Source organism: Aptenodytes patagonicus, chromosome 17 (assembly GCF_965638725.1).
Source record: "Aptenodytes patagonicus chromosome 17, bAptPat1.pri.cur, whole genome shotgun sequence".
In the NCBI taxonomy this organism is placed as follows: Eukaryota; Metazoa; Chordata; class Aves; order Sphenisciformes; family Spheniscidae; genus Aptenodytes; species Aptenodytes patagonicus.
The window spans coordinates 10112435-10133800 of record NC_134965.1 but is presented as its reverse complement, the minus strand read 5'-3'; the positions used below and the strand labels follow the sequence as shown (position 1 = coordinate 10133800).

At 38.2% G+C, this 21366-nt stretch overlaps 1 protein-coding gene across 2 annotated transcripts in view; it reads right to left on the bottom strand.

Annotated features, from left to right (window-relative positions):
* Nucleotides 1-2177: 2177 nt before the first annotated feature.
* Nucleotides 2178-21366, bottom strand: part of MED13 (mediator complex subunit 13) — a 55868-nt gene continuing 36679 nt past the window's right edge. For both annotated transcript variants that reach the window (XM_076354351.1, XM_076354353.1), the window contains 21 exons: nt 20331-20547; nt 19292-19376; nt 18802-18923; nt 17492-17582; nt 17116-17330; nt 16465-16661; nt 14347-15263; nt 12693-12860; nt 11358-11581; nt 10596-10785; nt 9608-10073; nt 8719-8938; nt 7879-8070; nt 7508-7731; nt 6907-7049; nt 6519-6677; nt 6234-6419; nt 5889-6037; nt 5476-5649; nt 4180-4280; nt 2178-3479 (listed from right to left, as the gene is read on the bottom strand). In XM_076354351.1, coding sequence (XP_076210466.1) covers nt 3347-3479; nt 4180-4280; nt 5476-5649; nt 5889-6037; nt 6234-6419; nt 6519-6677; nt 6907-7049; nt 7508-7731; nt 7879-8070; nt 8719-8938; nt 9608-10073; nt 10596-10785; nt 11358-11581; nt 12693-12860; nt 14347-15263; nt 16465-16661; nt 17116-17330; nt 17492-17582; nt 18802-18923; nt 19292-19376; nt 20331-20547 — 4573 coding nt within the window. In that variant the 3' untranslated portion in view covers nt 2178-3346. The remainder of the gene's footprint in view (nt 3480-4179; nt 4281-5475; nt 5650-5888; nt 6038-6233; nt 6420-6518; nt 6678-6906; nt 7050-7507; nt 7732-7878; nt 8071-8718; nt 8939-9607; nt 10074-10595; nt 10786-11357; nt 11582-12692; nt 12861-14346; nt 15264-16464; nt 16662-17115; nt 17331-17491; nt 17583-18801; nt 18924-19291; nt 19377-20330; nt 20548-21366) is intronic.

Here is a 21366-nt window from a genome sequence, read left to right as displayed (position 1 = left end):
ATTGTTTATGCAGCATTACTATCAAAACAGACTGATATGCTGTGCCATACTGTTGTGCAGCAAATTATATGGTGCAATAGCATTTTTTTTTTTAAAACATTTTACTCTTATTTTTGAAAGCTTTAAAATAATGCGACATAATATTTTGATATTACAGTATTAACAAATAGTGCTTGATTAAAGACATCTGCAAGTCTTCATAGCAACACATGAAGTTAAAATTACCAATGGAGGTAAATATAGAAATACAATAATCTGCGCCATAACTGACAGCTAAGAACATAGCTGAGGATTTAAATATAAATTCATTTATCTTTAATTATTTCAGGAAATGTTAGAAAGATCTAAACGTTACAGCTACTTTAAAATGTAAGGGTTGTTTACAAGTACAATTGGTGGCCTGCTGGTCTAGCAACAGGGTTTTCAGAAATCTAATTCAAATAGTAGTGAGTCAAAGGTGACTAAATGGCTTAAATACAGTAATAGCTAGGTTAAAATACGTATTTTTAATTGGAATGGAAGGATCTCAGATTCTTCTTTCATTGCATACTTAAGTGGAGGTAAACCTCCACAGCTACTCAACACAGCACTGCCAGGAACAATATCTTCTTGCAAGACCATTTTGAGAAGCCAGAGCTGAAATTTGCAAATATTTAAGCTTGTACTTGCTAAAGAACCCAAGTTACTGGATTGTGACAATTTTATTTATAAACCAGCTATTATGTGCACTTAAAATCGTTAAATGGAAGTAGCTAACAACAACAAAAAAAAAAGTATGCCCGATGTAGTAGTTGGCTCCGTGGTGCTGGCAGGTTTGATATGTACATTGCCGGCTGTGACTATCACTCCAGAAACGGCCCTCCTAATCTTTTCTAGTGGTTACAATACTGAAGTTTACTTTAACTGCATTTGGGGGGGGAGTGGGAAACTGGCAGCTTTCACAGTTGGAGAGTTTCACAGGGAAGGCTGTGGTCCAGGTAACAGAATGCAGTTACACCAATGTTCAGGCAGCTGATTCACTTACCTTTACGAATACAAGTCAGATTTAACACAAAGAAAGCCACGCCAAAACCCAGCCCTTGGAACCTGGCTAACTGAGCCAGGGTTAAAAATGACCACTTAGCAGCAAAGCTTGAGGGGGGGGGGGGGGGGGGGAAGGTTTGGAAAAAAAAGTTTTGGGAGGAAAAAAAAAAAAAAATAGGACATGTGTGTTGAAAATTCCAGTTTTAGGAGCATTTTTCCACTTCAAAAATCTCAGCCAAATGAGGGGGGAGGGGAACCTTCTGTAAGACAAAAATGTGCTGTTTAATCTGCAGTGCACTACCTTTATCAAGATAAAGTAATGGACAGACCCAGTTTTTAACTCTATTTATCAAAATAAGCTAGCTTCTGATTGCACTCGTTATTTTGAAGAAATGACTGAAAATTTTCATCACCAATTGTACAACTTCTTTACACAAAACCAAAAAAGTTGCTAATATTGTATATACATGATTCAGTGAGACTGTTTATATGAAAAATGATCTCAGGCAGGTATCTTGCATTTACGAAACATGATTTTCATTAACACAGTAAGTTTTGTAAATGCAAGCGAATTCTTCCTTGTAGGGGATTAACAGCAGGTGCACAAATGGATCTTAAAACTTGCTCCTTTAAAGGTTTAAACCAGCAAGACGGACAGCATTAAGACCCAGGACACGGGTTATCGCAGCAAGGCTCACGTGAGCACTGCAGGAGTTAAGTTTTTAATCTGGCAGTCAGATGAGGAACCCAGAAAAAGCATATGCAGTTGCTCTTCAGCACCCGTAGGGGCTATTTTAGAGCAGCATCAGACATTTGGCATGTGCTAGGAGAAAGGAAGGAAACTACCGAGAAGAAACGGTGACTGTAGATAGAGGGAGACGTTTACGAAAGCCTTGAGATTTGTCGGTCCCTTCCTTAGGGAGGGCTAAGCCTCCTTGGCACATGCCCCAGCCAGAGCCTGAAAAGGGGATACGGGGAAGGCCATACACTGATACTTGGGACCTTCACCACAGTGCCAAAAATACATTAAAAAGGAAAATGTTCAGGGTTTCGTGCTTTTTTTTTTTTTTTTTTTTACTAGTGGAATAAAATCTGAATACCAGAATTCACTGAGAATCTATATACACCACATTTTAGTTAAACACACACCAATCTTAAAGTCAAGATTGACTATTTTTGCATTTGTAAAATGGCTAGAGCTGGGCTAAATTTCAGCCTTACAGGAGACTTTGGATAAGATCAGAGTTTTCTGTATGTTCCGCATCAGATTCACGTTTTTTCGCAAACGTGGAAAAAAATAACGCAGTCACCACAGTGCCAAGAATATCTAGGTAACAACAATGCACAATAGATATTCCTGTAATATTAAACTTGTATACTGGAAATAGATCTGAGAATCTAGCCACAGCCCTGAACCATAATACAAACTTCAACTGAAGAGTTTATTCATTTTATTCTCACTACAAGTTAAACCACCTACAATATCACTTAATATATTGCCATTGTTACTCTGTAAAGGTGTGATATAAAATGCTGTAAGACCCGGTACCTTTTCAATTTATATAAACACAGTGAACTTCATTACTGTACATGTACTCTGCAACTACAGCTTAGCTGTAAATCCCCCACACACAATGGTATGGACATTAACCCCTCTATCCCCATTAAACTGTACATCAAGACAATACAAATTTACTGTCCCCACCCACCCCTTACAAAAAAATAATACTCTAAAAGCAACCTACTGCAACTTTTAATTAAGACGATTACATATATTTTAGACCAATTGCTTTAAAGCAAGAAGGCAGTATAAACCTTCTAGGAAAATTTTTATAAAAGAGGTTAAGAAATATAAGACAATTTATACATTTAAAAACTTACAATAAATAAGAGATGCAGGCATTTTTGAATACTAGGTACTATAATCCAATACAAGAACATCTTGATGTTCCGAAGCCATAGGTTGAAACTTATTGTTCCTCATGTTTCTTCTCATCTCCATGCTTTTAATATTCATTAACCATGACTGGGTACTATGGCTCATTACTCTTCACAAATACTGTGGTTGGGGAAAAATGGTTAATTTTGCTACTAAAAATGTTATAATACACTTTCTGACCATCATTCTAGAGCGTCCCCCATAGTCGATGACTCAAAGACAGTGGGGCGATAGGTGCCCCTCTCACAAGTCAAAACAATATTTGCTGGAAGTAACAAGATTCATACCCCATCACAAACAACTTGCACTGAGAAGAATTATAACTTAGTCCTGCAGTGAAATATCCCTTTTCCTCATTTTTGTCTTGCAAAATTCAGATGAAGATCACAGCATATTCATGATAAAGTTATACAACTGATTCAGCACCACAAAATGAATTGGGAGACATGACCGTCTGTCCTGGGTTGCAGGATCACAGGTTAGCCAGGAGAGTGCATTGTACTGTTCCAGAACAAACCTGAAAAGCAAACAAGCTTCCATCAAGCCAACAGATTTTCTCACCAGTACCTTACAGTCCTAATTTAATATAATCCAGTTTCTTTGGTATTAAAAACATAAAATAGGTTTGCCAATATTCCAAAATAACATGCCTTCGGAATTATTACAGGCAGTTCAAAGCTGAACTTTCTTTCGGTGGAAAACGGTCATTTTAATTGTCTATACTTTATTAATGTCAAGAGGTTCACATATTAAAAAAAAACCCACGAAGAAAAAAATCCGACATTTTCTCAACAAGCATCCTATGTTTACGTGAGTCTACAGAGACTCCTGTACTTCAGCATTTCAGTATTCCCGCAAGATTGCCATGCAAGATCCTATAACTATCTTCCACTTATTTATGCACCATCTTCTGTGTTACACGTCAAACTCTTCTACCTTGAGGAATTGATTCTTTCCAATATTTTCAGCTGTAATCAACATTGATTAGTTAAAGAAGGGCTTAGAGGTGTTTGTTTTTAATTGCACTGTTCTGTGATAAAGCCATCTTTTAATCACCCAAAGCATAGCAATTTATATTGTATCTGTGACGTACTAAGGATATCAGCAGCACAAAGAAAAAACTAACAGCACAGAACCCAAACAAATATGTAGCCTCGCTGCAGCAGTATTAAAAAATGAAATGCACAGTATTTTTGCACGTGATCAATCATAAATACCTGAGCACATCAGAAGTTTGATTAGAATCAAGTGGATGGGAGTGTTTACTGTGGAGTAGCTCGTCTGATTGCACTGAAGGCACGTGGAGGTGCAAAGAGGCCTAAGAAAGGAAGAAAGATGCCAGCAGTCACTGCCAGATTCAAGTACAGCGTATTTTCTTCCCTCCTCTGCATTGTTGACCCATACCTTGCAGTCACCTTCTATTCCCTGACACACAAGCCAAAATAAATCTTATCCTTAAGGCCATCAACAAGTTCAGGAATTATCAGAATATGTAAGGAAATGCACTCAGATCTCTCCTAAAAGCACAGTGCTAGTAGTGTAATACATCTTAGGAATTTTTTTTTAAAATCCCTTTGCCTACATTAAGTGATTATTAAAAAGGCAACTCGAAAAAAGTGGCCCAAGATGTCCAGTCATATACAGACTTGGAAGTTCAGTTGCTTTCCGTAAGACTGGTCTATTTATATTCCATATATAGAGCTGCTTAGGATAAATAATAAATCCTCTATTCAAAAAAATGTCTTATACCAAAGCCACAGCTGAGTTTAGGCCAAAAGGAACCACTAATCCAGACACAAATAAGGCTGAAGAAGATGTATCTTTTATTTCATTAGAAAATAAAGCACAGTGTTAGAGATGCTAATTTAAGTAAAAAATGAATAATGTTAATACAGAAAGTTTCTCTGTATAGCCTTAAATGTGCCAAGTATGTCTTGATTGTGCCATAAGAAGATAAGGCGATCAGACAATATCCAGACAGATGATACAGTGACTAACACTTGGCAACAGCCAACGTGGAAAACCTAGCTTTTATGCTTTGTGCAATACGTAAGGAGATTTATTTATTATTTTTCTTTTACCCAGTGTAAATGAGATATTACATTACGCTTGTGTACTTCCCTCTCTACCACCAGTCCCCACGGGAGTCAAACATTAACCAGAGATCTGTCTAGAAACTCAACCTATTCTTACAAAATACTGTAGCACAAAACCAGAAACAGAAAAGGAACCCAGACTACCGTGAAGAAACCATCAGAAGAGCAGAACCCTTCAGAACATTTGCTACTTCCATGAATCACTTTTCTTCCCTTAAAGAAAGTGAACATAAAAAGCCAAAGCTCAAAAGTCCGAAACCCAACCTCTCTTGAAGCAAAAGCAGACATATTCCAAGAGACATGCACCAACTTTGTTTTAAACATAGTAGTTCTCATAATTCAGATCCCTCCACACTGCACAACTCTATGACAGACTGTCCAGGAAGATGGCTGTGCAACCCGCTGAAGTTACAGTACCTTAAGAAACAAGGGACACTGATTTTGTGCTTGAGGACACGCTGACCAAAACCAGTCAGGCAACGGACCTGCTTTGGCAGTTGACACAAAATAACCAAGGGCCAATGGCTGTTGAAGTATATTTGTTACTTCATCATGAGATTCTGTTGAAAGCAATCGATCTGTACCTTGACCCTGTAAAACAACAGGCAATGGTTTAATTTTAGGAGACAACAAACTTAATAGAAATTATCTGTAGCTTTCAAAAGACAAAAGCATTTTGAAATATCCAAGCATTACGTGAATCTTGCAAAGACAATCCAATATCCAATTGATTCAAAACATTTCATAGGAACCTTCCATCCCCCCTGAAGGAAATTAGCAGATGGAGAAAAACAAACAAAACAAAACTCTGTATTTACTCTAATAGTTACCTTGCCCATATCACCTCCATGGGGGTAGTGGGACCCTGGAGAATGTACAGGGGATCCAGTAGGGGATGCAGGAAGAATATTTATAATATCAGGATCAAGATCATCTCCAGTGTCTAACAAGTCAAAGATTCCCATTCCATCTGCTCCATCTTGAAAAAGAACAAGACCAGTGAATGTCCATAGTTTCCTTATGTACAGGATATGACAACACATTCTGAAATCAAGTGATTTCCATATAAATCTTGTGGTTCATTAGAATAAACAGTCTTATTCATTATAGGAGGAGTGATGAGGGGTTTTTTGGTTGGTTTGTTTTTAAAACAAGAATAAATCCAATCTACTAACCATTGTTTGTGTTAAAGGCCAGATCCAAGTTTTCAGTGGTGTAAGTTGACGATGCTACTTGCACAGATGCAGATGTGGGAAACACAAGTATATGAGTGCATGATGTGTCCTGTGGGGTATTCAGCTGAGACGTCTGCATATTTAAAGTGGTGCTGCGTCCAAATACAGAGCCGGTAGATACAGAATCTTTGGAGGAGAAGAGAAATCAAGTATTTCCTTAGTTTTGCTAAACCTGAACTATTAGTTCCCTTGCCAGAAAAGAGAAAGAGAGAGTTTCTCAAATACCTGGCATAATAATGAAGGACCCCTGTGGTTCCATTGCCACCAAACAAGCACTGAGAATGCTGGGAGAGTCTGCAGCAGAGATACCACACATTCTGCACATGTCTTTTAGTCTCTTACTAAGGGACTGAAGGTTTCGGCGACTCAGCAAACAACTCCAGTCTGAGGATATAAAGGATATAGGTTTGTCTAGAAGAACAGTGCTTGCTGCAGAATACATATTTTACATATAATAGTGTGGGGTGCAAACTTCACATCTGTCACGTTTCGAATACACAAAGGAACTCAAAAATTATTTAGGTTTTCTTCCAGAAACAGGGACAGACACTTTACATTACTGAAAAATGAAAGCTTCAAATCAAGTTTTCGACTCTAAAAATGCTAACGTTACCTTTCAATTCCCCATGTCCTATTCTTCCTAAACGGCCTATTACAACTCTCCATGGCAAAGAGCTCATCTGCACAAGTCCCAGGCACCATTCCCAGAGTTTCTGAAGACCAAGTCTGCGGGCAGAGCCCTTTTTCCTGCGAGCTCTAGAATTAAGAAAGAAGGGAAAACAAAGATAGAACCCACCTGCAACAAGTTTTTATTGTCGCATTTGGAACTTCTTATTTGTATTAACTTGAACATTCACAGGACCCAAGAATGTTAGTATTGTAGTACATCAATTGCAACTTTGGTTTGTTTGGGTTTTTCTAATTAATCACATTCTAACACTGACATCAAAAGCCAGTAAGGGGGGGGGGGAGGTATGAACACACATACAAAACCACTCAAGAATCACATGAAACCAAATAACCTTCTTCTAGAAATTTAACTTAAAACAATATGCACATAATACGGAAAATACCCATTTGCTTTAGCTAGTTTTGCAATATAGTGAGTCTACAAAAGTCAGAGTTATTCTTACAGCATCATAAACAAACTAATTCTTCAGGGGAATGAAAGAAGACATACATGCTAAAAGTTAATTTAACAGTTTTGTTCTTACCTGTTTGGTACATCAATATTAATTATGCAAGTTTCTAACTGTTCTCCGTAGAGATCTGTACAGGATGCAAGAAGCCATCTTTGATCATGAGACAAACAGTAGCCTACAAAAAGTACGTTATACTTCTGGCCAGCTTCTCCAAAAGTTTCTCCTAGTTCTGTTTGCTTGTCCTTTACGGGAGCCAGTATAAAAGGAGGGGTGTATAGTCGAATACACTCAGGTCTCTATAAAAATGACAGAGCAGACAATGACGTTTCAGGAAGCAATTATTCCTAAGAACTCTAGTTAGTTAACATGAAAGACGCCAGCGATTTAATAAACAGACATTTCTCTGATCTGCATATTTACACAACCACATTAACAACACTCACATCAGGGCTCTTAAGAGCAGTTTCCATGGCTAAACCTGGGCCAAAGCCAGTTAACGTTTTCACGTTGGTGGAAGTTGGAAGAGGTCTCCGACACTGAGTAAAAGCTGAAAATGCCAGAGATTTTAAATGCTGAGTGTAAATCTGCCGGTCTTCATGTTTCACAGGTTGTAGAAGGTACTGACATGGGACAATCTAGAACAGATTACAGAGGGGGGGGGGGGGGAAATAGTTAGTTTCATCATTGGACTAAAAGGCTTTTGAGATCGTATTTGGGTACACTGCTTTTAGAATTCTACTTTGCAATCAAATTTCTCTGGTTCTCGGATATCTCCTGCCACTTCTTCCAAAGCTATGTGGGACTTCAAGCAATTATTCTCATTGAAATTTTCTTCAGAGAAAAAAAGAATTTGTTTAGAAGAGAATCTTAATGATTCCTCCAAACAGATGCCCTCTGTTAACTAGTTTTGCAGCTGCTGACAGCATTACAGTTGGATGTCTATCAGGAAGGAACGCTGTCTGAAGCCGAGCAAGGTCAGGCTGGCAGCACAATTCCAGTGATGGGACAAGCAGCTTTCCCATACTTCACTCATTACTGGAGTGGGCCATTACATTTCCTCGGACAGAAGACTGATGAGTTTGGAATCTACTACAGGATTTGGCTTTGGTTAATAACACCCAAACTGCTCTAAAAGCTATAATCTCAATGATGTAACAGCTGTAGAAGCTGTAGTAATGTTTACAAAGCAAATGAAACTTTTGCCTTGAGGGTGCTAGCACCTCCAAAACACAGCCAAAGCCAAAGATACTTTGTTCAGCATGTTTCTATAAATGGTGGCTCACCTGCACGGAAATTATATTCTTGATGTTAGGAGGAAGAACCTGAACCATCTCTAAAAAGCAGCGCAGAAGTCCAAGTGTCCACAAACTAGATGAGCTACCGTTCTCATCCTTTTTTTCATATGTAAAAGGATCAATTATGTAAACTACAATTGCAGGTGGATAGGTGATAGCATGTGAATCTCCATCTGTAGGGACTCCAACTTTATCACGATCCATAGTGCTGGAAAGGAAATTTTGAAACCAGTTACAAAAAGCTGAGTTTTATAATGATTTATTTTTACTTTAAAACTAACATCAAATTGTCAAATATTAATCTGAACGACCTTTGAGTCAACTGTGGTGTAAAAAAGTCTTTTTATTTCGTTTTTGTACGTGAGCTTATCAGCAACTCAGTATCGCTTGTCTTTTCTTTAGCCTTCTTTATTACAGAAGCTCAACAGCACATAGTTCTATTGCTTCAGCTGGGGAACAAGGATACCTACAAGGTCAGTCTCTCCATAAGAGCTGTCTTTACTACTATAACTTTGATAACAGAAAGTACAACTTTAAGACTGTGCCAGTTATCTACTCTCCCCCCCCCCCAAAAAAAATATAGACGTGAGTAGTTTGGTGTATTTTTTTCTCTTTAGAGAGAGAAGAAAAAAAGAGAAAGTTTATTTTTGTACCACAGCACACACTGAGATGCAATTAGAACCGCAGCTAAGACTGGAACCAAAAAGTTCAGTTCCACCATGAATGAACTCCCATTCTCCCTAAAAAGCAGCCTGGTGACTAGAAAAGAAATACAAGATTTTTACTGAGGGGACGAGAGTGGCATTAATAGGTTCACGTTAGTTGAGCTGAGGGTTTTTTTTTTAGCTGAAGCAGGTTTGACTCTGCAGTTCATTACCTTTCAGAAACCTCTGGATGGGGCTGTGCAGGCGTTGAAGTAGTATCTCCAGACATCACTGCTGTTTGCAGTGTTGGCTGTTGCTGCTGTCCTCCTGTTTGCCCATTTTGGACTGTTGCAGCCTGGGCGGGCAGGGAGGCAGAAGTGGTATTGTTCATACTGCTAAAAGGCGGAAATGAAGAAGGCTTGCTTGTTGGTATCCCACTGCCTATATTGGCAGAAGAGGATGATGGGGCAGTGGTCGTCAGCGTTGAATTAGCTGTAGTAGCTGCAGAAGACATGGCACTGTTTGATGTCGCTGTCATAGTACTACTGGTGGGAGCTGCAGGAGCAGACGATGGAGTGTTAGGATTTCCAGCATTAGCTGTCACAGGGGGCAGAGCAGAGGCCGGCTGGCTGGAGGGAGGGACCAGATTTGTTTGGGAAAGTAAAGAATTGTCCAAAGGCTGAGAAGCAAGATAAGGACCTAAAACCAGAAAAAAGCATAAATTTTATATTGCAGCTGTTCTTAAACATACTTCATCTATGTAAGTCTACAGTTTTAACAAAACAGAGAGCAAACCCTTAACATACATTTTACCTCTCAAATTAAAATACCTGTATTAAATTTTCAAATTCTAGCATCCTCATAACTCTTTCAGAAATATCCAGAAATCTATTTTAAAAATATTTTTTTTCCATCCATGTTGAATTGCTAGAAATCACTGCTTCAGAATTTAAGTCACCAATACAAAAAGACAACCAAAGTCCCTGTCAGGCAGCAACACTGCCGTTCCCTAAAGATACTGCTAGAAGATAAGAAGCCATTTTAGCACATATCTAAATATATGGGGGGTTTGGACTTCTGCCCCCCCCCGCAAGCTTAAAACCAGAAAACTGCAACAAACAGTAAGACTCAATGAATAAATGCAATGATTTCTTCTCCTCTACTGGAATGGAGTAAGTCGTAACTGTATTAAATAAGAAACACTAAAAAAAAATTTCATACCCAGCTCATATCTGCAAACTTGGGCATATAGTTTGAGTTTGGAAAATGCTTCATTGTTGGCATTAGCTGTCTGTGAGAACCATTCTGTGACCAACTTCTCAGAAAGTTTCTTTGAAGCAGTAGGTCCAACTCTCATGATCCCATCAGGCAATAACTTACAGATAGGTCTGTGCTGACCAAGCCTGCATGACTGCGAAGAAGGTAAAGAAGATGCAAGATAAGCAGTATGTAAGCCTTAAAAAACTGTTAAATATCACACAAAGGAGCACATATATAAAGACAGAGAACTCGTAGTTTAGTTATGATATTCCAAAGTAACATTTAATTCTAGAATACTACACCAGTATGAAATATTTTAATAGTGATTTTCTGGTTTATTTTCAGGTTTTCCTAAATGCAAGAAAAACAGGTTCATACATCATCTACTCTAAACTTAATCGCAATCCAAGTAATACATGCATTTAATTAATTAATTAAATGTCACTAAAACAATTAAAATGGTAATACAGAGTTTTACCACTGAGTGGCGTTTATCAGATAAAGACTCTCAAAACAGCTACTCCTAAAAGGAATGGTGAGCAGCATGAACAACCCTTATCTTCCAAGTGCCCATTCCTAAAATCCTTTCTAGTAGCTTTCTGAGACGGCATTCTGTGCAAGCGTTTGTATCATCTGAGACAAGCCCAATAGGTAGTTATGAGTATGTATTAGAAACAGTCTTTCAAAAATCCATTTCACTGCTAACTGCCATAAATAATGTACCTCGTATATTGCAGTCAGATCCCTAAAGAAGCTTTTTGCTCCATTCAGCAGAGCCTCATTCTCAGGGCACACCACAACATAAGCAACATCTCTTTGAGATCCGTAAGGTTCCAACATCAGCCTCTCCCAATATGGCAATGCAAATGGAGACAGCACCAGAAAATCGTAATCGTATCCCAACAAAAATGTTGGGATTGGCAGTGGTTCCGGGGACTCATCAGTTCCTGGAAAAGCAAGACACAATATATTAAGCAGGAAGCTTAAAATTAACACCCTGCTTTTAGGAAACATGAATAGAAAAAAACCCTAGTGTTCCCAGCATCTAACAGGAAGTAGCACTGATTATAAATGGAATAGTTCTCATTTTAACAGATGAAAATGAAAAACCTGCAGACATGATCCAACCCTCTGCAAAAAAGCATCAGCTAATTATTTTTATTTGAAATCTCTCAGGGCCTCAAGAAGTTCCACAGCTGTTTAATATTTCTATCAGTATATAGACAATCAGGAACGGTTCTTTACTGTCCAGGAAGCCTGCCCCCACAGAGTCTAAGCAATCAATGATCAAAAAAAAGAGGGGGAAGAAATGTAAATAGTATAAGCAGATATGTAAAGGACCACAGAAGGGGAAAAAAAAAACCCCACCTTAAGAACATGCATTTACATGTACGCTAAAAGTATAATCACCATGTTCTAAATATAGCTACAAAAGATCTGCTGGTGAAAGGTCACTCTTCTACACAGTGGTAAATCAATCTCATATGCTAATGAAGTCAGTTTAAATCTTCAGTGCACAAAATTTACCTTGTATCTGTAAATGTGCATCACATGTTGGCCACTCCAAATATTTATCATAGACAACACACTGGATAACCTCAGATCTTCAACAGAGTTCTGAAACTACTGAGCAATAAAGCACACTTTTTCAAGCATTTCAAAGCTAGTATTTTTAACTACTCTATTTTTAGAGTAATTAAAATGGAGTAATTCTTTTGAGTAAAAAGAAAAAAAGAGCAATTACTCTGTTTTTAACATTAAATCCATCTTTGCAATTTCAGTCCCTCACCTGGAGAGGTGTCAGGTGTATATAAACAGTGCAATTGAAGCTGTTAATTTTAAACACACATATTCCTTAAAACAGTAAATGAATTAAAGATATAAATATTTTCCGTTTTTCTAAAGAGAAGAATTCTCCCCTGTCTAATAGCTCTTGTTAGTTTAAAGAAAGGTCAAATGCTGTTTAGAATTCCAATAGGCTGAAGAGCATCCAGACACTGAGGTTTGGTGGCTGGATCAAGTAGAGATTAACAGACAGGAATCTACACAGCAGTTTACCGTAAGAGCCTCTGCCAGCCATTTTGTGAAACTGTTGCCATGTGAGGGGGCCTTGCACACCCCAAGACCGGACTGTTCGCTTTTTCTGAATTGCATCCTGAAGAACTGGCTGGAGCGAGAGGAGCATACGAAGGATGTCCTGGGAACACTGCATGCTCACATCCACAACTGAAAGGACAAAAAATTGTCAAGGCCTACTGCAACAACAGGATAAAATAAAGCCCTCCGCAAACAACCCAGAATCCTAAACCACCTTGATTTTAAACAAAGTCACTCTCTTCTGAAACGTACATGCAGGCCACCCAAAGGCCACGATACAAAAAGTTAAGTACACAGATTTAGGAGTTCTCCCTCTTCCCCTCTCAACCACTTACAAAAAACACAGATGGATTTTTTTTTTTCTGTAGAGCTTTTTCCCTTGAAAGCCTTACCATCTTATGATTTAAACTAAGGGAAAAACCCTAAAATTTAAAAAAAAAAAAAAAACCAACAAAAAAAACCCCAACCACACCAACAACAAACCCACCACACAACCAGAAAACCCCCTACCCAAACAAACAAGTTGTACAACCCTTAAACTACAGGATTTTCCCTCCAAATAAAGGAGGGTTAGGCAGACTGCCACCCAGTGCTCACTTCATAGAAGTTGAGGGAAGCCTCAAACAGTCACAGCCCATTTCATCAGCTTGCCACCACTATGCCATTTAATGTACAGTGTTTAAGAATAAAAAGCTGACACAAAATTAGGTATGGCTATAATTTCATAGCCTTCCATTTAAAAGTATCTTTACATCTTTTTATCCTAAATACCAAGGTCACAATAACACTAAGTCTTCTCCTGGGTGCCTGAGAACGTTGATTTATCTATAGCCTGGGCTTTTAAACTTAATCCCCCACCGATACACAGAAACCTAGCTGTGTTTTACTGTTAGTCCTCCTCATCCTCATTAACGACTATGAATCGCAGCTAACTGCTATCAAAGTTTCATATTTCACTGTTCACCCTGCTAGAGTTGCTACTTGAAGAGACTATTATTGAGAGGAAAAGCATGCAAATACACACAATAAAGGGTATTCCACAAGACAGTATATCTTTAGTCAGGCCCTCGAAGGAAAAAATCCAAGGATCTCTGGCAGATCCAACATACAGTGAAGGCTACAATAATGCTTTATTTGCCACACAGGCCATTAAATTACCGCCTCCCCTTGAAGAAGAGGGGGAAGCCAACTGAATCATAAATCTTGTTTAATTCTACCACAGTAGCCTTGACGATACAGTAACCATTTGAACCACCTACACTTCCTATGTACACTCATTCCACAGAGCCTCTGTAGATGCAGTCGCCAAAAGCTGCTTTAAAAGAATAAGCCTAGTGAAGCGTTGTGGACAGTTACTGTGGTCTTAACATTACACTTCAAATTTATGTTAGGAATTTACAATTGATGGTAGCCAAGGCCTACACTCTGCTTGGTGTATGGTACGAGCACAGAACGTAAAAGGAATGGTTATTCTGAACACTGTTAAAACAGAAGTTTATGCAAGCATGCAGGTGGAAACAGAGTCTTAAGCATCCAATATTCACAACGGAAAAACAAAAAAACAAAACCTTAAAAAAAAAAAATCATAGGTAGACAAGTAGTTTTCAATATTTACCATTTCTTTTTGACCAGTGGTGCAAGCAAGTAGTTTTCACAAGTGCTTCATCAACTTTCCCTCCTGACATATTGTCCATGAACTGCCGTCCATGTTCCAAGGCTAAGTAGCAGTCATTGCAACAATCCCTTTCTTCTACACGTACCAGGTTGCTAACTGCACCAACTTTGGGAATGGAATCTTGATCCGCTGCTCCAAACGGCGAGAACAAGTTGGTGCATTGATCCTGCAGCAACAGTATTAACTCATCGGGCAGTTTCTCAGGTTCTTTCAGTCCTCCACTGCCATGTTCAACAGAAGTAGCTCTGAGAGCTTCAAAGCGTTTTTCTGCTTCTTTACCGCACTCCGTATTACGTCCTAGAATATCCAATTCATCTTCGAGAAACAGTCCAGAACTGTTGCCAAATTTTCTATTCATAACAGCACTGAAACCACAGGTACACCTATACTGGGCCTCTTGTGTTGGATCAGGAATGTAAACTCCAACATCAGCACCTTTGATGTTCATATTGCAAACACATATGCAGCAGCTGTCAAAGTTACAGTCTTTGAAGAGATTCATTACAGACTCTGAGAGGATGAGATTCACATAAAGACTGTGTGCCTCTGGAATGGAAGGCACAGTTGCAGGTTCAACAGAATTAAGCGGTCTACATGTCGATGGTGTGGAAGCTGGTGAGTATAAATCAGAGTTCTCATATTTGACTGAACCCTGTGCGCTTGCAGGTCCACCAGCTCCACGAGGTGTTCGAGGAGTCCTTGGTGTTCTAGGAGTTGGGAAACGAGGGGTGGAAGGAGAAGGGAGAATTCCAGCTCCACTGTTACTGGGAGGTGCGCTACTTGGTGGCATCCCAAACGGAGTATGAGTTTGTGGCGTGTATGCAGGGCCATACTCTTGATCCATAGTGCTTCCATCACTAATAGCAGCCACAAGAAGAGGGAAATACTTTAAGTACACAACATACTGGTTTTGAAGTTTAAGTCTCAAATTTCTAAAGAAGGACCTTCCTAATTAATATTTGCTTTTTTAAACTAGTCTTTCATAATCCACAGCAAGATTTTCATTCCCTAAGGAACTTGAAGAGCATTTGTTCTAAATGACTTTGCAGGACTCCCACTGACAGCACTGTTAAAGAATCTTTCCCCTCCTCCTTTCGTCTTTTCCTCTGCACAAAGCTTCCAGGAAACAAGTGTGGTCAGAATAAATTATAAATTCTATGCTTGTATGGAGTCTAAAGGACACCTTTTTTTGTTCATGTTTTATTTACACGTTGTGTTGACACACACTAAGAAAATATATCGGGTCTATCAACAGTGGATTCAGCTGGATCCATGAGGAAAATATCACCTGGAAATGTTTAACATTTTCTTTCCTAAGCAGCTGAGTATCTCCAAAGACCTATAAGGCTAATGTGACCTGGAAACATATTGCTTATGAATGACCCTAACAGAAACAAGGTCAGAATTTACTCCAAGATTTAATATTCATGTATTTTTTTCAATAAATACATAGCCTCCTTGATGCCTAATCCATTTATACCAGCTACTAATGCAGAAGAGAACGAGGAATAAATATTTTCAAGAACTGCCAGCAAGACCATCACTACCAAATACAGATTACAGAAATGCCTACTGCAGTGTCACGCTGGGCATAGCTTCCAATCAAAGGAAATGTTTTCCTAGTCCCAATACAGCTGAGATTACTGCTATTTAAGAAAATAATTTAAGGAACAGAAGCACCACCTGCTAAGCCCTTACAATACCTACACCACCACCACAAAAACAAAGTCCCAAGTTTACATTTATCTTGATTGTTACCATCTTCATTACTTATTAAAACTGGACTTGCACCATTAAGCTTCCCCAAGAAACCTTTAAATGAGACAACGAATAAAATGTATGCACAGTTAAGAAGCTATTTGAGAAGACAGCCTCTTACAGTAAGGTTTAATCATAAGAATTTTTTTTAAAGGCTCGTCAGTTGTATAAACACAGTGTGTCTTTACAAATATTTCTCATTACATATTTACAAAAAAAAAGAACACTTTAGGGGTACTTCCTATAGTGTGGATAACTGACCACCTTACAAATCTTAAACATTTGCGGCGCAGGTCATACCCATCTTTGATAAATGGCATGGCAGGTCCCGGAGGAAGTAAATCCAACTTTCCCACAGTCCAACTCTGGCGATAAATGCATTCTTCTGGCAGTTTGATGGGAGGAAGACACTGGCTAGGAAGCGTCTTCAGCGGTGCAAACATGGAACATCCCACTAAAGCTTGACAATTCTCAGGTTTATAAACATAAGAATAATCCTAGAAGTTAGACATGGTAAAGCATCAGCATGTAAATTAGATAACTTCAGCAATTAAAATGCTTCTCAAAAAAATGTGACTAAGTTCAAGCAGTAGTTCTTTAATATTTAATCCTGATACAGCTGCAAAAGAGGAAGTTAGATTTATACACACATCATTCACACCCATGGTCCTCCAAAAAAGCAATATGCCAACACAAAAAAACCAAACGAACTACAATTACTCAAATGCATTCCTTCAAGCTTACTAATGGCTAATTACGTATTACTCTTTCTTGAAGTTTAAGTGGTAAAATACTATATACTACTTACTAGAACGTGCATTACCTACCCCAGTATAATGCAGGACACAGGTTAAAAAGTGTACTTAACTTTCCACAGTTCCTATTCAGGATTAAGTAGTAACTGAACAATAATAATTAGAAACATTTATCAGGACTATCAGCACTACCTACCTTTATTTCAGCAGGTTTGGGGCTGCAAAAACCCTCATCTACTTCAATTCTGAACTGAGCTCCCACACTAGAGCTATTCCCTTCAAGTACTGTTCCTCCAAGTGTAGTGTCCATACTGCCATATTCCTTATTATTCATGTTCATTGGAGAAAATCCCATAATATGTTGTTCCAAAGAAGGTGGAGTTGGATACATTTTATGGAGATCTGCAGTGCCTAATTTCAGATTAGAAGTAGGCTTTAGAGCATGAAAACATTTTGAAGTATTTCCTTTGTCTTAAAATTTCAGTAGGGCAAACGAAGCATATGTTTCCAACATATTAGCAATCAAATGTTTAGAGCTAGTATTCTATTTGGAAAAAACAAATAAAGCTTACTTATGCATGACAGTGGGTCTAGATTTCCTGCTTTTGCCTCTTTGCAGTTGGATTTGTCATCAGCGCCATTCACCGTTCTTTTAGATCCAGGCTAAGAAAGAAGTATTGTAATAAAATCACTTCAGACATGAACACACGTTCCTATTTCCTGCTAACAGGAAATTTCATGTGCAGTGGACATACAAAGCTGAGATTTTGTATAATATTTAGAAAAATTAAAATAAATCAGAAGCCCAATGCTAGTAGTTGGGGTTACACTTGTCCTCCCTTAATACTTGTAACTCAGAGAATGCTCTCTCATCAAGTCATGATGCTATTAAAATGAAAGACTGGTTATAAAATAACTCTCAGCCTGTTAGCAGACATATTAAAAAAAGCTAAATAGGGCTGCTCACAATCTATCAGAAAAAACATACACACTCCCAAAGCCATGCTAACATTACTGATGTTACCACATGAACAGGAATAGAAAAGAGAGAGAAACACAAATCCTGGAACAAGAGGTACAGGGAAGAAAAGCTGTTGAAATTAAAAGAACAAGAGATATTTTACAATGTTTAGACAGTACTAAAGTCTATAGAAAATAAGAGTCTTCATGTTTAAGAGCAAATACACTTGCTTTATGTAATGATGACCTTTGATGGCTGTTAAGACCCCTCAGCCCTTACTCAGCTACAGCTCCCATTAAAGTTGATGGGCATTTTGTCCGGGTAAGGGGATTTAGGATTAAGCATGGAGCAAAGTACAGTTCAGAAAAGACAACTGATTACAAACAGTATTGAAACAGAAACTAAAAAGATAATGGATTCAGAGCCATCAGAGACTGCAAGAGAAACTGTTCCAAGACAATAGCTGCTGCAATGAAGCAGCTTATTTGGCAGAATGTCCACGTGTTTAAATGCCTCTTCTCTTTCAGAAGTTTTCGTTTTGTTTCAGTATTACCTTTATTGACTAGTTAAACAGAACCTAGACCATAGGAAAAGAGCACTAGTATCACTGTTGAATCTGTAAAATTATAACTAAAGGTATATTCAAGAAGCATATACTGTCTAGATAGTAAGGATAGAAGATCAAAAGCTTGTTTGTATCAAAAATATGATTGCATGAGTCAACCAGAACAGTATGTCTGCTATAGAGGAGCCACAGCACTTGCTTATATGCATGTTTTGCAACCTCTCCTACAAATGCCCCCCCCAAAAAAAAAAAAAGACACGCACACACATCCCAACAACCCAAAACCACAAAAAGACATACTTGTTCCTTGCAGTTTTTTTGTCTAGCAGCTGCTATTACTTTTGCACATCACTTACTGTTAGTTCATCTTCATCAGAATTGAAGAGATTGTCAAGGTCAGTGTAAGAGACCACTAGGTCTGTTTCATGGAACAGACTAGTTGATGCAGTGCGAGCATGAGCAGCAATACGTTGGGCATCTATAAAGAAAAACATTACAAAAACATTTGCGATATATATTCATAAAAAAAAAAAAAAAAGACATCTTAAGAACTATTTCCACAGTGGGGGGGGGGGGAGGGGGGGGAAGTATGTTCTCAGTTCCATTCAACTATCTTACATTAGTGAGGTCCCTTCAATTTTATAACATTTGGATTTTATAGCCAACATTTATTTGCAAGGTGCAACAAAGAAAATGTGTTCCAAGCAGATTCCTAGTTCTGAAGGGACAGGGAAATACAAAACCATAAAGTAAAAACTTAGTAGCCTATTAGAATCTATTGACTATTCAAGAGATCATTAACATAGCACAATTAAAAGAGATGGGGGAGGGGGGAAGCCTCTTTACCTTGCTTGACAGAAGGACTAAATAGAGACATAGCATCCTCTCCTTCATGGGATAAAACTGTAACACTAGATGTCCCATCCTCAACCTATTAAAAAAAAAAAAGGCAGAAAAGTTTGCTTTAATTAATTGGAGAGATGGGGGGCATTTTATCTCCCTATGGGAATTCTTGTACATATCAGAAGTATCAAGTTCTCATTAGCCTTCTATCTCAGCAAGGCGTAGTCTGGGGGTCTGGTTAGTGGCACTTGCTCGGGGAGAAGGAAGCTTGGAATACAGACAACATGCTAGCAACACGCAGATGATGAGCACAGATAAGAATGTAAATCTTAGTTTTTGTGTTGGGGATAAATTTAAAAAGCAAGCTGTGGATTCTTGCTACCACTCCTTATTGAAAAACACTTGATATCAAATGCTATATGTTAACTATAGTAGTTATTGAACGAAACTCTCAATACCAGGAGTGCATACACACACAACTAGTCCTAATAAGCAAATTTATTTCATATACAAGATCCCAACGCAGTTATATTTTCTCCTTTTTTGGAGGTTGTACTCTTGTTTTAAGTAGAAGCCTCATATAGTTGGTGTGTGTGTATATATATAGCGGGGGAAAAAAAAAAAAAAAAAAAAAGAAATTTCCATTCACTGTCCAGGCAACTAGTCAAAGTTCACCTCACCTACCCCCAAGCCTTTCCACACATGAACAAGGCACTTGCCTTGTTCTTCCTCTCTTCCCCAAGCACCTTCTTATCACCCATTTCTATAGAAAGGCTACTGAGCCAGATTGATTTTTGTCCTGATCCAGCAGCATTCTCCCAGTATAAGCCATAAACCCTAATGCAATAGAACCACCAGTGTGCCAAAAAAATTTTAGGTGTAGTTAAAGGCATGCTGCATAGTTTCACTGATCATTGCTGCTAGAATACAGTATTTTTTATTAATGTACTGCTAAATACACAGAGGATTTAAATTATGTTCGGTGACTAAAGCAATTTGTTTTAATCTTATCACTGATTTGTATCCTCACTCCTTTACTCACCTTGTGTTTCTTCCCAGCTTCTCTCTCAATGTTCTGCCTATCTTTTTTACTATCAGGAAATAAGAATTCCACATCACCATCAACAAAGGCGTAAGGATCAATTTCAGGTTCCTGGTCAGCTTCCGTCGCTACTGCTGCTAGGTATTGGTTTTTACTCTGATACTGTTGCACCAGTTCATCTGAAACCTTTAAAGGTTTCCTACATTGCACCATTAATCTGAACAGAAGAAAAATAAAAATCACAAAATATTATTTATTATGTGGAAATATTTTTGCTATCACACAGTCTTTACAAGAACAACTTCATCTTCCCTTCCCACTTTCTTCCTTTCCACCCCAGCTTCAGAAAACTTTTTGGGAAAAAGATTAAATCATTAGTCATTTAATATAACCTCCTTACACACATCAGAAGCAGCAGCGTGATTCATTCTGCCCATCTCTCCTAAAGCACTGTCAATTCAGAAAAAGATTAGTAATTTATCCCAGGTCGTAGCTGTCATTTATCATAAAGTACAAATGTATTAAACTATCTATATCCACTAAAAGAAACTCACCAGGTTAAAAAATTACTCATTGCCGTTCCCCATCCACGTTCAAACAAATGATCAGAAAGAAGTGATTAAACCTGAATTTTCCATATTTTAGAGAATCTAATTCCTGAACATTTAATTCATTTAAATGTAGAAAGTATGCCAACCCTCCCAATACCCGTCTGCGTCTAACAAAGAGACCAACACTCTGTTGTACACAAAGCCTGCCTACCCAAAAAGCCCAAGCAATAACCATTACTAAAGCACGCAAGTGCCACTATGTTTAGTAGTCATTTATATCACTTATGTCAATACAAATGAAGCTTGCAACACACCAGTATCTAATTTACTAATGAGAATAATAAAAACACATTTGCCTTTGTCAGCATTTTTCTTTTCTTAACATCTGGAGCCAAAAATGGAGTACACAGAAATCAAGTCTTCGTATCAGGATTATTAGTTTCACAGATATATAACATAGCACCAGCAAAAAGAGATCTTGGCAA